We start from the raw sequence: 16614 nt of genomic DNA on the forward strand, positions 1-16614 counted from the left end.
TTGCTTCATCCGTGCCTGTGCCTCCGCTAAGGTACTGCGTGCCAAGGAGTGTTGATCCTGGATGGAAGTGACGAGCTGATCAGCAGAGGGAACCGCACTAGAAAGTACGGGACAAAAGGGCACCAGTCTAGGATGCAAACCAGACAAACAGAAAAACGGACTCAGGCCAGTAGCAGAATGAACCGTGTTGTTGTAGGAGACTTCAGCAAAAACCAGATGCGACTTCCAGTTAGATTGAGTGGCAATGGCAAAACAGCAAAGTTACTGTTCCAGAGTCTGGTTAGTCCTTTCTGTCTGGCCGTTGGTGTGAGGATGATAACCAGAACTGAGTGCGCGATGAATGCCGAGATGGCTACACAATTGGCGCCAGAAAGACGACAAAAACTGAGACCCTCGGTCGGATATGATCTTTTCCGGTAATCCGTGTAGCCTATATACCTCCTGAAGAAATGCCAACGCCATCTGCGAAGCAGTGGGTATCCTAAAAAATGGAACAAAATGGGCCGCCTTAGAAAAACAGTCCACTACGACCATGATACAGGTATATCCTTCTGATGGAGGGAGTTCCATGATGAAATCAACCACAATGGTGTGCCATGGGTAAGGAGGAATCTCAGTGGGATGAAGCAATCCCAGGGGCCTCTTCCTAGGAGTCTTCACCTGACCACACACAGGACAGCTCTTAACATAACGGTCAACATCATCAGCCCAGCCAGGCCACCAGAACTGTCTAGATATCAATTCTCGAGTTGCTCTCACTCCACGATGGCCACCCACTCGGGAGTCGTGAAACCCATGAAGCACAAGAGTCCGAAGTGAGGTTGTGGGGATATATAGCCTGTTCCGGAAGAAAAGCAGCCCGTTATCTTCAGTAACCTGCGAATGCCTCAGGAGGCCTTCCCGAGCAGGATCAGAACTTGTGTCTTGTAGAATCTTCTGAAGATGAGGTGAAAGTGTGAACAGAAAATGCCTTGGGGATATTAGTGGCTCATCCCTGTATTGACTTCTCGCGTCTATATCCAAGGATCGAGACAAGGCATCAGCCTTTAAGTTCTGAGCACTGGGGATGTACGTAATATGGAAGTCATAGTGAGAGAAAAAGAAGGCCCATCGGGCTTGACGAGAGGTTCGGCACTGAAGAGACTTCAAATACTGTAGATTTCGATGATCAGTACGTACTTCCACAGAATGCCGGCCCCCAAGGAGATGATGCCTCCACTCTTCAAATGCAGCCTTTATGGCCAACAATTCCTTTTCGATCACTGCGTAATTTCGTTCGCTAGGAGTGAGCTTGCGAGAAAAATATGCCACAGGGTGTTCCAAATCAGTTTCAGGTTCCTTCTGCAAGAGGACAGCACCAACAGCAAAACCGGAGGCGTCGGCCTCCACAATGTACGGCATCTAATCATTAGGATGACGCAAAATGGGAGCAGTACTAAAGGCTTGTTTCAAGATGTTAAAAGCCTTGGTGGCCTGTGAATTCCAAAGAAAGGGCGCTTTACTGCTGGTTAATTGAGTCAAGGGAACCGTGAGTTGAGAAAAGTGGGGTATAAATTGCCGATAAAAGTTGGCAAATCCCAAGAATCGTTGAAGGGACTTCAGATCGGAAGGTTGAGTCCAGTCCTGAATGGCTTGTACCTTGGCTGGATCCATGAAGATTCCTGTGCCACTGATCACGTAACCCAGAAACTCCATTCTTTTCTGATGAAAAGAACACTTCTCAGCATTAACGTACAGTTGGTTCTGGGACAAACGTCGAAGCACCTCTCGGACATGTTTCACATGTTGCTTCAGGGAGACAGAGAAAATGAGAATATCATCAAGGTACACCCAAACTGATATCCCGATTAAGTCGCCAAAGATGTTGTCCATGAAACGCTGAAAAACAGCCGGGGCATTACATAACCCGAATGGCATGACCCGGTATTCGTAATGCCCAAAAGGGGTCTTAAAAGCCGTCTTCCATTCATCTCCTTCTTTAATTCGAATTAAATGATAAGCGCCCCGCAGATCAAACTTGGTGAAAACCTGGGCAGCTCGAAGGGATTCCATGATGTTCCGAATTAAAGGCAATGGATATCTATCTTTTCATGTGATATTGTTTAATTGACGATAGTCGATACAGGGTCGTAGGGTTCCTTCCTTCTTCTTCACAAAAAATAGCGGGAAACCAGCTGGTGACTTTGAGGGAGCAATGTATCCCTTCCTGATGCAGTCTGACAAGTATTCTTGAAGGGCCGTCTTCTCAATAAGGGACAAGGCATATACCTTCCCATGAGGTATCACAGAACCAGGTACCAGTTCTATAGAACAGTCAAAAATTCGATGAGGAGGCAGTGGTATGTCTTCAGGTTCAGAAAACACGGTTTGAAATTCGGCGTATTCCTGTGGGACAGACGACAGGGAACAAAACCCAGGAGGACCAGTACCCCTCGTGAGGGGTATGGAGGAGATCTCCTTTCTTGACACGCCGGGCAAACAACAATCTTGGAGACAATGAGCAGAGGAGAAATCCAAAGTGCGAGCTCCCCAATCGATGGTTGGATTATGGTGAAGAAGCCAGGGCAAACCTAAGACCACAGGATAGGAGGGTGATCTGATGACATCCAAGGCGATTCTTTCCCCATGTTCTTTAATCTGAATATGTAGGCACATGGTTTGTTGACAAATTGGGCCTGAAGATAAAGGGGTCCCATCGATCACCTCGACGGGCAGGACACTTCTCCGGGGGAACAGAGGTATGCCATGACAGACTGCAAATGTCTCATCTATGTAATTTCCGGAGGCCCCACAGTCCAATAAGCCTAGAACCTCTACCTCTTTGTCTAACCATGATAGCTTGATTTTCACAACCAGTAGAACAGCCGGTTGCATGGGCTGGAACAAGGAATTGGAATTGGAAAGGACTAAGAACGAGTCAGGACCTGTCGTTGCCCTTCCTACTGAAGAAAAGGCCTTCTAGTTTTCCGACTTCCTTTGTGGGCGTAGAGGACAGGTACCCAAGAAATGCCCAGCAGCCCCACAGTATAAACAAAGTCTTAAACTTCTTCTGCGTTTTCGTTCTGCTTCAGAGAGCGGACCCCTAACGGCTCCCAACTGCATGGGTTCTGGACTGGGGTCCGAAGACCCGGAATTTCCGGCCTGAGCGTTGGGTGGTCTTGTGAACATCCGTTCAGCTCGTCGTCTCTCACCCCTCCGTTCTGCCAATCTGTGGTCTATACGCAAAACCTGTTCAATTAATTGCTGTAGGGTGTCTAGCTCTGGAATATGCAGTAATTCGTCCTTATACTCCTCTCTCAATCCTCTTCGAAACAAAGTCTTTTGGGTTATCTCAGGCCACTGGGAGTCGGTTGCCAATTGACAAACGGCCAATGTAGGCTATTATATCCATAGAACCTTGTTTCAGATCCATCAATTGGTTCTGGGCTGTGGAGGCCAGATTTGGTGATTGAAAAACCTCCAAAAATGCTTTTTCAAAAGCTGCGAAGACATTGAGTATGGGGCTATTGGCGGACACCAATGGGGCGGCCCACGCCAGGGCATTCCCAGTCAAATTTCCCAGAATATATCCTTTCTTGGCTTTGTCAGAATTGAAATAGGAGGCTCTAAAGAGGAAATGTATCTTGCAGTGGTTGCAAAACTCTGCCACACGTCTTGAATCACCGTCAAACTTGATGGGCGTGGTCTGGGACATAGCTCCTTCTCCCTGAGGTGCTGCCCCAGAGGATTGTGACACCATCTGTCTTAGACCAATGTTCTCTTCACGGAGTGCTGTCATTTAGGCCCGAAGAACTCGCATCTCCTCCCGGAGTTCTTGAGCCTCATCCATCTCGGAGTCGGAAGGTAGGCTTCTCAATCTGTTAAAGATGGCGTCTCTAGGGCGCAGAGTACCTGAACTTCCGGTAGTTGATCGTGGTGAGGTTGCCAGGCTGTCCGACAGATGGCTGCAGAAGGTGTAGCGCGAGAAACCGGTGCAGCCCTCTCCCTGGTTCAACAGGGCTAGGGGTGGACCAGCTCCCAACGCCACAAGTGTGCACCTCCCTGATTCTCGTGGCGCCGGGGCAGTCTGGAAGGCCGGTGCTTGCGGACTGTATGCTGAAACCTACTTCTGAGAGGACTCCAAAAAGTAGGCTGAAGATTTAAGGCTAATGTCCACAAAAGAAGTAGCAAGGTTCCAGGAAACGGCTGGGGACCAATAGTAGAGCTGAGTAGATAGTCCAAGGCAGTGACTGCAAGGCACAAGGAAGGCAGCAGGCAAGTTGGCTGGTCAGAGGAGAGTAGTCTAAGGCAGTAGCTGCAAGGCTCAGGGTAGGCAGCAGGCAAGTTGGCTGATCAGGAGTGAATAGTCCATAGCAGGGTATGGCTTGGCTACAGGAAGGCTGCAGCAGGCAAGGCTGAAGAGAAGCAAGGCTGAGAGGGAAGGAGAAGAGCTAGGCAGCCTGAGGGAACCAAGGGAAGGGAGGACCAAAACCAAGGAAACTGAAGGGAACAGGAGGGACAGGTATCCAACAAGGAAAAAATGGACGCAGCGGGAGGCTGCAGGAGCGAAAAACACGATCCGGAAACAAACCGCGTTGAGACGCGGTGAGTCTCAAGATTCCATCCCTTAAATAGGGCTGGCAGCACCCGGGAAGCTTGGAACGCAAGCCGTGCTGTCCCCGGGTGCTACCGTGCCGAGAACGAGGCTTGGGAAGCAAGCTTGTGGCTTCCCAAGCGTCTCGTGGACCGCGCATGCGCGAAGAACAAAACGCAGCCTTCCGCGCATGCGCGAATCCCGAGACACAGAAACCCCGGAAGCGCTGAGTGCCGCAGAAGACCGCGGTCCCCCAGCCGGTATCGGGGATAGCAGCGCCAGGATGGGGCGCGCCGGGACCCATAGGTGCGCCCCCTACCCCAGGTAAGTGAAGAGGAGCACCCCCTACGACAGGTAAGTGATGTGGTAACAGTGTGGCATATATTAGATGTGGTCTAGTTCACTTTTGATATGGCTGCCATAATGCTGCGGCATTCTTTGCTGTAGTGTTAACGCTGCAACCTCCTTTTTGATTACTTCATCCCAGCTGCCCGACTACCGTGGATCTTGCTATGTTCTGTTATTTCATGTATATAGCTGTTTGTTCCATGCTCCTTGCTCTGCTAACCACTTGTTCTAGTGTTGGATCTTCAGTCAATAATCTCTCGTGAACATTTGGATTGTTTGTGTACCTGACCAATTGATCCCTAAGGAGCGATGGTGTTAGTTCAGCAACATCACAGGTATTACTCAATGTTCTCAGTGCAGACACATAATTCTCTTATGGTTTATACTGATCTTGCATTATTTTCAAAAATGTATATCTTTCAAATACTGTATTTGTTTTAGGCCTAAAAAGGTTCTGTAGTTCTATTACAGCACTTGTGAACTTATCAGTTTCTCCTGCACCTTCCTCCTCCATGGCTGGGGGTCTATCATAGACCCTTTGGCCCTCTGTGCCCAGGTTGTGCAAAAGTATGTCTTGTTTTCTGTCAGAGTTCACTTTTCTCGTCCAATAGCAATTACATTCGGTTGGTGGGATACCTGGCTCCAAATGAATTTGTGGGGGTGGATTGATGTTAACTGCTGCCATGTTCTTTTCCTTTTAAAATGTCTAAATGCACTTATTCTTGAATTTCCTATTCAACCTGCTGTTAGCATTTTAGTATCTTATACGCCCAATATGTCCGCCATCTACCTGGTGTGGCATATGCTAGATCCGGTCTAATTCATTTCAAATATGGCTGCCATAAATCGGTGATATTCTACGCTATAGCGTTACTGTTGCAACCTCCATTGTTGATGATTTTATTCAGATGCCTGCCTAGCGTGGTTTTTGTGAGGTTCTGTATCTTCATTATGCATTGCTCATGGGTTCAGTCCAAACCACAGGGCCGGGGCAGGAGTGTGTCATTCGCTGGTGGCTACTTTCCATTCTTTTTGTTCTCCTCTGCTAGTTGTTATGCCCCTCGCCGGCACTAATTGCCACAAATACGAGCTGGAGCCCCATTCAAGAAAGTCAACTTCCTTTTATTTATCCAGCCTCAACTAATACAGACAGACCCACCAGCAGCCTCTTTGCAATCACCTCTGCCATTCTCCAATGGTCCTCCCACGCTTTCCATCCACCCCGTTCCATCAACCCTCAAATTTCACCCGTCCTGTCCCCCCACGCGGCCCTTTGGTCCATGAGAAGCACAGCAGTGAGGTTCAAACTGTTTGTCAGAGTTCTTTAAAATACACCCAATTCACCCATGTCACTTAGATTATATTTGTATAGAAGCCCTCCATCATGAGAAGTGTATAAAATGTAACTATGCACCAGCATCATTTTGATTACTAATGATCATTATAATCATCATGTGGATGTTTTCTTCATCTTAATTCAACCGTTTCTGTACATGAATGGTACAAGATCTATGTGTGTTTCTTTGCAGGTGATAAAGTCATCCCGCTATTTATCCCTCAGTGTGGAGAGTGCAGGTGTTGCAAAAATCCGAATGGCAACCTTTGCGAGAGGAATGAGTATGTGTACATGTTTTCATCTGTCTCTGGGTATAATCTATTTATAATTGAATATATTCCCACTTATATATGGGATCAAGTACCTTCTACCATATTGTATAAGGCAATTTCAAGCCACTAAGGAGTTCTGTGACCAGATGGCTGAGTTCCTTTATAAGGTCATGCAATTCAGAGGTGATTTGCAATATACTTTTTACGCACAGTAGGGGGTCATTCAGTGCTTAAGAGATGTGCTTCCGTGTGCAGGGGATCTGGCGTATACTTTTTACGCACAGTAGGGGGTCATTCAGTGCTTAAGAGATGTGCTTCCGTGTGCAGGGGATCTGGCATATACTTTTTACGCACAGTAGGGGGTCATTCAGTGCTTAAGAGATGTGCTTCCGTGTGCAGGGGATCTGGCGTATACTTTTTACGCACAGTAGGGGGTCATTCAGTGCTTAAGAGATGTGCTTCCGTGTGCAGGGGATCTGGCGTATACTTTTTACGCACAGTAGGGGGTCATTCACTGCTTAAGAGATGTGCTTCCGTGTGCAGGGGATCTGGCATATACTTTTTACGCACAGTAGGGGGCCATTCAGTGCTTAAGAGATGTGCTTCCGTGTGCAGGGGATCTGGCGTATACTTTTTACGCACAGTAGGGGGTCATTCAGTGCTTAAGAGATGTGCTTCCGTGTGCAGGGGATCTGGCGTATACTTTTTACGCACAGTAGGGGGTCATTCACTGCTTAAGAGATGTGCTTCCGTGTGCAGGGGATCTGGCATATACTTTTTACGCACAGTAGGGGGCCATTCAGTGCTTAAGAGATGTGCTTCCGTGTGCAGGGGATCTGGCGTATACTTTTTACGCACAGTAGGGGGTCATTCAGTGCTTAAGAGATGTGCTTCCGTGTGCAGGGGATCTGGCGTATACTTTTTACGCACAGTAGGGGGTCATTCACTGCTTAAGAGATGTGCTTCCGTGTGCAGGGGATCTGGCATATACTTTTTACGCACAGTAGGGGGTCATTCAGTGCTTAAGAGATGTGCTTCCGTGTGCAGGGGATCTGGCATATACTTTTTACGCACAGTAGGGGGTCATTCAGTGCTTAAGAGATGTGCTTCCGTGTGCAGGGGATCTGGCATAGCCGTTTGGGCTGGGCTGTTGCTATTGGTGGCAGTACCTAACTGATTTACATATGGCTTGATCCCTTTTGCAATGGCACAGAAGGGGTAAAAAAAAACGGTGGTGTGTTCAAGGTTGCCCAGATCAGCGCCAGTGTTTTAGATGTATTCAAAACCTTCCACCCATTGCCTTCACCATCATGCCCTTGAACAGTTGAGGCCATATTCTAGCATCATATTGAGTGCATCTCCTCACTTTCGGCAAAAAAAGGAAAAGTCCAATTCACAAAGTGCATCCGAATGAGCGCATCTTGTGTGCAAATAAGGGGGAATTTCAGGGCATTTAAAAGCACATCCCACATTCACAAATGGGATACGTTTCTAAATGCCCTGAAACAAGGGGCCTCCCTCTGCACCTTTTGAAACAGGCGCAAGGAGAGGCGCAAATCATGGCAGGGTCATTTCTGACACCGTGGTGATCTTTTTTCTTTGAAGTGTGACAGCCGCAGGTTAAACCGCGGCAGTCACACTATCATTTCCATCCCCCAAACAAGGGTGGAAATGCTTTTCTTTTTTTGGGGCGCTCTAACCATGTGGTTGCTGGGAGCCTGTCATACTTTACACTGATGTGCTCCAGACACGGAATGGGGCTGGACAGCTCCTCATGAAATGTGCATAATGTGCAGGACACATTTGAGAATAAGATGACCACATTTCTAAAAAAAAAAGGAAAATGAAAAGAGGACATTCTCTGGCGCTCATTTCATTTGTGCTATGTTTTGTGAACGTGGTCCTTGGTCCCTGTCTTTCTCTAAAGCAATAGGTCTTCCAGTTGTAGATACATGCACTATGTTCTGATGAGGATAACACAGACATACAGCTAGCAATGTGTTGCAAAAATATGTAAACAATTTAAGACAATGCATTAAAAAGCCATGTCACAAAAATGTATTTTCATGAAAGAAATGTGAAAAGCTGGTCGGATTTAATTAGTGGCAGATGGAAAACTATTCTGGGCTGGCTCGGTCAGCAGCCATGGGGGTATCGCAGCTCTTATTAAAGGTCTTTTAGTCACGCTCTTATTAAAGGGGATTAGTTAAGTCACAAGTGTACTGTAAGGCTTAGTTTAAAGAACGCCCTACCTGACGTTATAGAGATATTGCAAGTTTCTCAGTCAGGGGTGTTGCTAGGTCTGGAAAAGATCAGGGGCTAAGCTAATGTGTGGACTGGCAGGACTCGGGGCGAGCTAGCATTTTGGTTGATGCACCTGAGCTTGTATCTGGGGCTACAACCAAAAGACCCGGGCTATAGCCCCTTTAGCCCCGTCCCCCCCCCCCCCAGGAACGCCTCTGTTCTCAGTGTTTTATGAGTAGAGGAAAGAGTCAGAAAGCCGAGTTTCTTTATAAGGTCAGAGAATTCCCAGGTGACTTACAACATCCTTTTTCCAGCAGGGGGTATTTTATTCCTTATAATACATGGCCACAAACTGTCCTTGTCTTTAATGCCTGGCCTGTTGCTTAGTGTAAGAGGTCTTGCAGTTGTAATGCATATAATCAATCAAGAAACTATTTGGATTAAAAACAACACTAATAGGCAGTTTATAATGTTTAAACAGTTCAATACAATTTCTCTAAAAATAATACTGCGGCTTCAAGTAAATGATAACGTGGAGGTACATTCTCCCTGGCCCATGTTAAACTCCAGCAGGGCGCACAATAAGCATACTACCATAAACAGTTCCTCATCAATGAATGGCTATTAAGTGTCAATGAAAGATATTGTAGAAGAGAGGAATTTGAAAAGCTTGTCACGATTTTAATTAGGTGCGGCAGCGGCAGCTGGAACACTGCTCCGTGCTGGCGCAAGCAGCAGGCATTAAGCCACATCACAACCCAACTGTAATATCTGCTTGGACTTCCAAAGTAAGATAGTTTGCACAGTATTAGCATAATTGACCTAAAAACATTTGACGTAAAACATTTGATCGAATTATTTTGACCTTTTTTTTCGGTCAAATTTATTTGAATTTGTATATGGGGTGGGTAAGGTTATAGTTTAGGTTGACGGGAAGTTTGGGGGGGTTGCGGTTGGTCTCCCCCTGCATTTTTGACTGTAAAAAAAGGTCAAATAAATTCGATCAAATGTGATTAATTAAAATATTTGAGTTCAAATATACCCAAAGCAGTGTCCTCCTTACATATCAGGAATCATTTCACAACCAGCCTGTAATAACAAAGTCATGTCTCTGATTGTATACTACTATTGTGGGGTGCATGCAGTATAAGCACATTATTTGCAGGCTTTTACACAGGTACTGCAGACTGTCATGCGTGATACGGCAATCATCTGTAGGCGTCTATATGGATAGTTAAGCCTGCCTTCTATTCTAATCCTCTTTCTGTCTATAGCCTTACTGTAGGTTCTGGACTGATGCCCGACGGCACGAGCAGATTTACCTGCAAGGGGAAACTGATCCATCACTTCTCAAACACCAGCACCTTCTCGGAGTACACTGTGGTGAATGAAATCTCTCTTGCCAAAATCGATGCTGCAGCACCACTGGATAGAGCCTGTCTGATAGGCTGTGGCTTTGCTACTGGGTACGGGTCCGCCCTCAACACAGCCAAGGTAAGACTCGTGCTCTTTACTGTTTTCCCTAAAATGGCAAAAGCATTCATCAGTGTAACACACTTGAAAGCTTTTCGTGATAATGTCATGTGATGAGCAGCTGTTCACATTATCTGCTCACTATGGATTAGGGTGTTGACCCTCTGTTTCTCCTTTTACATACCTTGCATACATAGTTCCATAGAACACAGAAGCGAAAACATGTCACTTTGCCAAAGGGGGATTTCTGACTGGGTCAGCATGGTTTATAGTCATAATGTCGAAAAAAAATGTCGACAAACAAAAATGTCGAAATTTTTTTTTCAAAAACAATAATGTCGACATCCTATACTTATAATGGAAAAAGTCATTTTTTAGAAAAAAAAATGTCGACAAAAAAATGTCACTTAGAACTAAAAACACCTCACCCAACACCCCCCTGCAACCCCCCCCCCCACACCCCCCACCACCATCCTCCCACCACTCATACTCAACACATTCTAATTATATATTTATTTATTTTTTCAATAAATAAATAACCAAAAAGAGAATCATTTACTATTGGGGGGTCCCCCCAACACCCCCTCACCCAACACCCCCCTGCCACCCCCCCCACACCCCCCCAACCACCCTCTCACCCCTCATACTCAACACATTCTAATTATATATTTATTTATTTATTTATTTTTTCAATAAATAAATAACCAAAAAGAGTATAATTTACTATTGGGGGGTCCCCCCAAACCTCCCTCACCCAACATCCCCCTGCCACCCCCCCACACCACCCCCAACCACCCTCTCACCCCTCATACCCAACACATCTTAGTTATATATATATATTTATTTATTTATTCATACAATAAATACAAAATTTCGAAAAATGTCGACATTTTTGTTTGTCGACATTATTTTTTTCGACATTTATTTTTTGAAATTTTGACTGTCGACATTTTGACTGTCGACATTATGACTGCCCACCGGTCAGCATGTCAGAAGCGTGTGCCCACCACGCCCAGTGCTGCTGGAACCATTGTCAGCGTGGCCTTGCCTCAGCAGAATGAACCATGCTAGATCTACTGATCCACAGAGAGCTGCAAATAAGTCAAACGTTTTCAACAAAAGCATGTTTTCAGGATTCTCCTGGAGACATTTTTGGAAAATAGCTTGCAGTAGTGCAATGTAAAGTTCATTTTACCAACGATATCATTAGAGGGGGGCTCATTGAGCCTTCTGTAGCGTAAAACGAATGTGTAAAATACATGGGTACACATTTTACATATGCATGTTTTATGCCATGCCTCATTTCCATTAATGTGCATTGTGGAAATGGGGCACGGAACAGAATGTCCGTGTCTGCTTCCCCATCCGGATCTACGTTAAAATAACAAATTTAAAACCAGGCTGAAAATGCTGAATTTGTTTCAATTGAATTTTGAATTGTTTTTTTCGCACGTTTTTCAATATTTAATTCGGGGAGAGACCCCGACTCCCCCTTACACCCCCCAGCCTTACTGTATTACATTACCCAACCCCCATCTATGTATTGCAAAAAAAATCAATCAAAAATACCAAACAATTAGATCAAACATTTTTGCTTTTTCAGCCTCGTTATTTTGTAATTCGCTTTTTTTGAGGCGATGCCTCACTATTCTATCCACCATTCAGATGATTCACTTTTCTCAGCTTTCACTATGTTAGGGATGTCACTAATTAATCGATTCATTCTATTGCTTCCCAATTTCTAATTTACAAACACTAGCTTGTATGCTTTAGTGTTGTGCAATTACCATATAACGTATATTCTTCATGTTTTTGCACATACACATTTCTGATTGCATGATAAAGATATGTGTAATACAAGAACATTTCCACATCAAAACATTGATCCACCACAGAGCCAAAGAAATTATTGGCATCCCAAATATTGAAGCATATATTTAGGCAATAAGCCCTGAGCATATGGGCCATTACCGCATAAGGTAATGCCCCCATGGCCGATAGTTACAACGAAGGCCCCAGGGCATTACCTTATGCAGTAATGACACGTAGCTGAGGGACTTATTGCCATTATTACCCCGGTCCGATCGACCGGGGTACTAAAGGCATTTTTTGTTCTGATCCGAAACACTCCACCGTTTCGGAACAGAAAAAAAAAATCAAAACAATGGCTGAAAGGGAATGTAAAACAAAGTCTGTTTTCTCTTTCCATGGTGGCAATTGAAAATAAGTGCAAAAATTAAACAAAAAAATGGCCGCCATGGAAAGGAAGAAGGGTCCTTCTTCCTTTCCATGACGGCCTGTCGCAGATCGAGAGCGGACTTGCTGGGGACAGTAGTGTTCCCAGTGAGTCTGCTCCAAAAATGGACAGGAAAGTGGGGGTGGAATGGCGAGGAGGGAATTCTGTGGATGGAGGAGGGGGGAGAAACAGGGGAAAGACTTACCTGATTCCCCGGCGAGGGGAGATGGTGGCCCACAGCCCTGAGGAGCTCAGGGTGGCGGGATTACCATGTGGTAACGCACGCGGTCTGAGCCTCCCCATTGGCGTGTGGGCCGCTGCAACCCCTCACCGGGTACTAATGCTATTAATGGTAACCCAGTGATTTCATTGTTAGAAATAAACATTGAGGGGGAAGCAATATTTATTTTAAGCCACTATCCAACACTTACCCCAAATATTCTAGGACTGGAGTTTGATCATATAATTGCACCTCCTAAAATATGTTGGAAGGGATTTCGTGCTTTAAAAAAAATGTTTTAGCACTTAATGTGTATTACCAGCGATGGAATCACATATAACACTATTGACTCATTACAGGGGATATTGCGTACAGGGGAAATACTGCTGTGAGAATACATAGAGCCTGAAAATACAACTTTGTAATGGAATAATGCCACTCTTCATATATTAATATTATTATTGTTGAAATTTTGCACAAGTAATGTTTACAGCATGTTGTGCCTTTGTAAAATAAATTGGACTATTGAGGAGTAGAATAAAGAAAACATCAGCGGTATGTGTGAAAAGGAAGGCAGTTTAAACAGTTCTTGCAACAGAGAATCCGGTTAAACCTGAAAGCATAGAGAATAACACTGCAAATTTCCACATTCTGTTGAAGGTCCAAAAAAAGAGTCTTTTGAAAAACGACCTTATAGGGTCAGTTAAGATGGCTTTTAATATCAAGGATCTGAATCATACGTGCATTACATGTTTTAGTCTTATTAATACCCAGTATTAACGCAGAGCTTCCATGAAACAATAGCACCCTCCCCCATGAATACAGAACTCTGCACAATCACACAAAACTGTATTCCTGATAATAACCACAACCAATTAAAGTTTGTTCATGATAATATTGTGTTTTGCTTAAGGTGTGCACTTGATAATAGCTATATTTATTCACAACCGTGCCCAAAAGCACACACAGGCCAAATCAAAGCTATGTGCTCGATAACATACACTGCTCATGATAATACGGAGGGAGGTTTACCCCGAACTCGTCTCTTTCTAATAGTCAGGATCTCAGGGGTAAACTAGCCAAAAGTCACACATGGTTCTGCTCATGATAAACAGGGATTTTCGAACGTCCAAAAAACGGATATGCAAGAGGATTGCACATATGGTTGGTTTTCCCTAGGATTGTCCAAACATGAGGCATAGCACTTATGGGAATTCAACAAGCCAATGGTAACGTTGAGACATTTAAAAAAAGGGTTTGCGTGGGTTTACAATAAAGCCCAGTAGCTTCCTGCTTAATTTGTGGAATCTGTGGCTGCTGAGAGAAAAGTGGAAAAGGCAGGCAGACAGGCTGGTGTTTTGGGGGACTTGTAGAGTACTTTTGGAGGTTTTGTTTTTTGTATGTTTTTGTTTATCCCTGTATTAACAACTTGTGGCTGTCGTTGTTTATGGTGTTTTTGGTGTTTGATGATGCTTGTGTTATAAACCTTGTATCTGTTTGTGTCTATGGGCCTCATTATGCAAAGGGGGCCGGTATTTGACCGGCCCCCTTCATTCCGGGAGTGCCGATTACGAGCTTCCCATCGCGGGACCCGGATTGCACGCCTGGTAAAACCAGGCGTGCTTTACGGGTCCCGCGAGGGGAAGAGGGAGGCAATAACGGGTCAGATGTAATCTGCCCGTTATTACCCCCCTCCCCATTCCCATTGAGCTCTATGGGGGCTCAAATGGGAATGGGGATGGGTTCCTGCAAGGAGGACTTACTGGGTCCTCCTATGTCGGAGTAACCCGGTAAGTCCCCATTGCAGGAACCTGGTAATGGAGCCCGGAACGGAGGCAGCCATGCCTCCATTCTCGTAATGAGGCCCTATGTGTTTTAGGTTCCTCTCCAATTCTCCCTTTTTACCTCTACTACCTTATTAAAAAGTTTTAAAAACATCAATCCTCTCGTACTTCCACTTGCTGCTTGTTACCTTTGTGTCACCCCAAACATGTTAAAAAACAAAAATATGTTCTCTTCCTCGTGCCCTGCTTGGAACTGTTTTCATCCCTTTGTGTCACCCAAATAACAAAAAACACATTACAATTACTGTGTTAGTAGAAATCTTTGTTTGAACCTGGGAAGTCTTCCTGCCTTTGGATTAGTCACCTTCACTACAGTTTGTATTCCGAGAAACCTTTCCCATTATGGAGGTGTTGGGTAAATCCCTTTTATTTACTCGTTTATTTAGTTTCAGTTTCGGTATAGCTTGAACAAGACAACAAGTCTATCAGAGTGCTGTACAGATACTCTTAAATATAAAAATATATAAACAAATGAAGCCTAGGCATACAACACATTAACTCTCTGTTTAAAAAATATATATAAGATAAAACCTAGGGGGTAATATCTAGTTTCTATAATAGCAACAACGCATGAAGCCAGCTAAAATACACTTAATACTCTAGATATCAATTTAAAAGTTACTTTCCAAAAATATGTGTTCATAGCCTTACGGAATGTCAAGTAGTCTGGAATCATTTGGAGCTTGCTAGGGAATGCAAGTGGTTCCTATAAGAGACTGATCAGTAGTTAATGATCTTTTGAAAGTGGGAGCTCTCATAGTCAAAGATTCCCTACTCCGAAACCTACTAGTCCCTCCACAGGTTACACATTGTTTTGCAAGACATAAAGGAGTCTGTGCATAAAGTGCTCTGTGCATAATGCATATCAATATAAACGGAATCATCTGATTAATCTGGAGCCAATGTAAATCTTTCAATGTAGGGGATCATATTTTCTTGTACCATGGATTAGACAGGCCGCAGCATTAAACATTGCTTTCAAAAGAGCAAATAATGATTTAGCAAGACCAATTAATACGAGGTTCCCGAAATCAATATGGCATAACACCAAAATTGAACGAATACAAAATATGGTTTAACAGCTGTAAGTGAGAATAAAAGGAAATTAGCAGATTTGTTACCATTGCATTAATATGTGATAATAAAGAAAAATGGGAATCTAAGATAAAACCTAATGATCTGGCTGAAGTTTTAAAATCAGTAGAGGGCACTCCTTAAATCCCAATTTCAGAAAACCAGTTGACAAATAAGGAATTTTGCACAGAAAGAGAAAATATTCAAAATTCCGTTTTTAAGGATTCAACTTTAAAAAATGCATGACCTTCCAATTTTCAAAGTCCACTTTTCAAACCCTTGTAGGAAATTTCCTTTTTGCATTTTAAAACAATGCTGTATATTGTCAGCGTATTGATGCATAAGTACATTGCATCTTCTTGCAATTTCTCCTAATGGTTTAATGTATGGATTAAATAGAGTAGGAACTAGCATTGAACACTGAAGCACTCCATATGGTACGGGGAGGGGTCAGAGTGTTGTTAACCAATTGACACTATCTGATGGCGATCAGAAAGAAAGTAACAAAACCAATCCATTACCCATCCTCAGATTCCCATTCAATATTGAAGAATTTCAAGTAATATCTCATGTCAATTTTTATTTATTTTATTCACATTTGTAGAGTGAACAGCAGTCCTTAGGCATTGGTGCGCTAGTTGCATAGAGGCTTTACCGTCTTAGTTACATAGTACAGAAGACTAGCAGTACATTCTTAGTTACAGGGAAAAAATCTGGCACACGCAAGCTTAACATATAGAGGAAGAGTACCGGACGGTAAAGACGGGGTTAGTTGACGAGCGAGGTTTTTAAGGCTTTCCTGAATGCTCGGAGGAAAGGCTCCACTCTTAGTGAGTTAGGGAGGGCATTCATAATTTGGGAGCAATGTGAGGGAAGCCAATGCCTCCTGCTCTGTTCCTTTTAATGGTGGGATGCAGAGTTTGTTGGCGTGACAGATTCTTTTTGGCCGCGTCGAGGCATCTTGTGCAATGGTGTCAGAGAGGTAAGGTGGGGA

At 44.3% G+C, this 16614-nt stretch overlaps 1 protein-coding gene across 1 annotated transcript in view; it reads left to right on the forward strand.

Annotated features, from left to right (window-relative positions):
- Window positions 1-16614, forward strand: part of LOC138515903 (alcohol dehydrogenase 1-like) — a 349539-nt gene that overhangs the window by 200257 nt on the left and 132668 nt on the right. Inside the window, exons 4-5 of the mRNA XM_069630664.1 lie at window positions 6451-6538; window positions 10048-10267. Of these exons, the coding sequence (XP_069486765.1) occupies window positions 6451-6538; window positions 10048-10267 (308 nt within the window). The remainder of the gene's footprint in view (window positions 1-6450; window positions 6539-10047; window positions 10268-16614) is intronic.

This window comes from Ambystoma mexicanum, chromosome 6q (assembly GCF_040938575.1).
Source record: "Ambystoma mexicanum isolate Mex_15411 chromosome 6q, UKY_AmexF1_1, whole genome shotgun sequence".
Lineage (NCBI taxonomy): Eukaryota > Metazoa > Chordata > Amphibia > Caudata > Ambystomatidae > Ambystoma > Ambystoma mexicanum.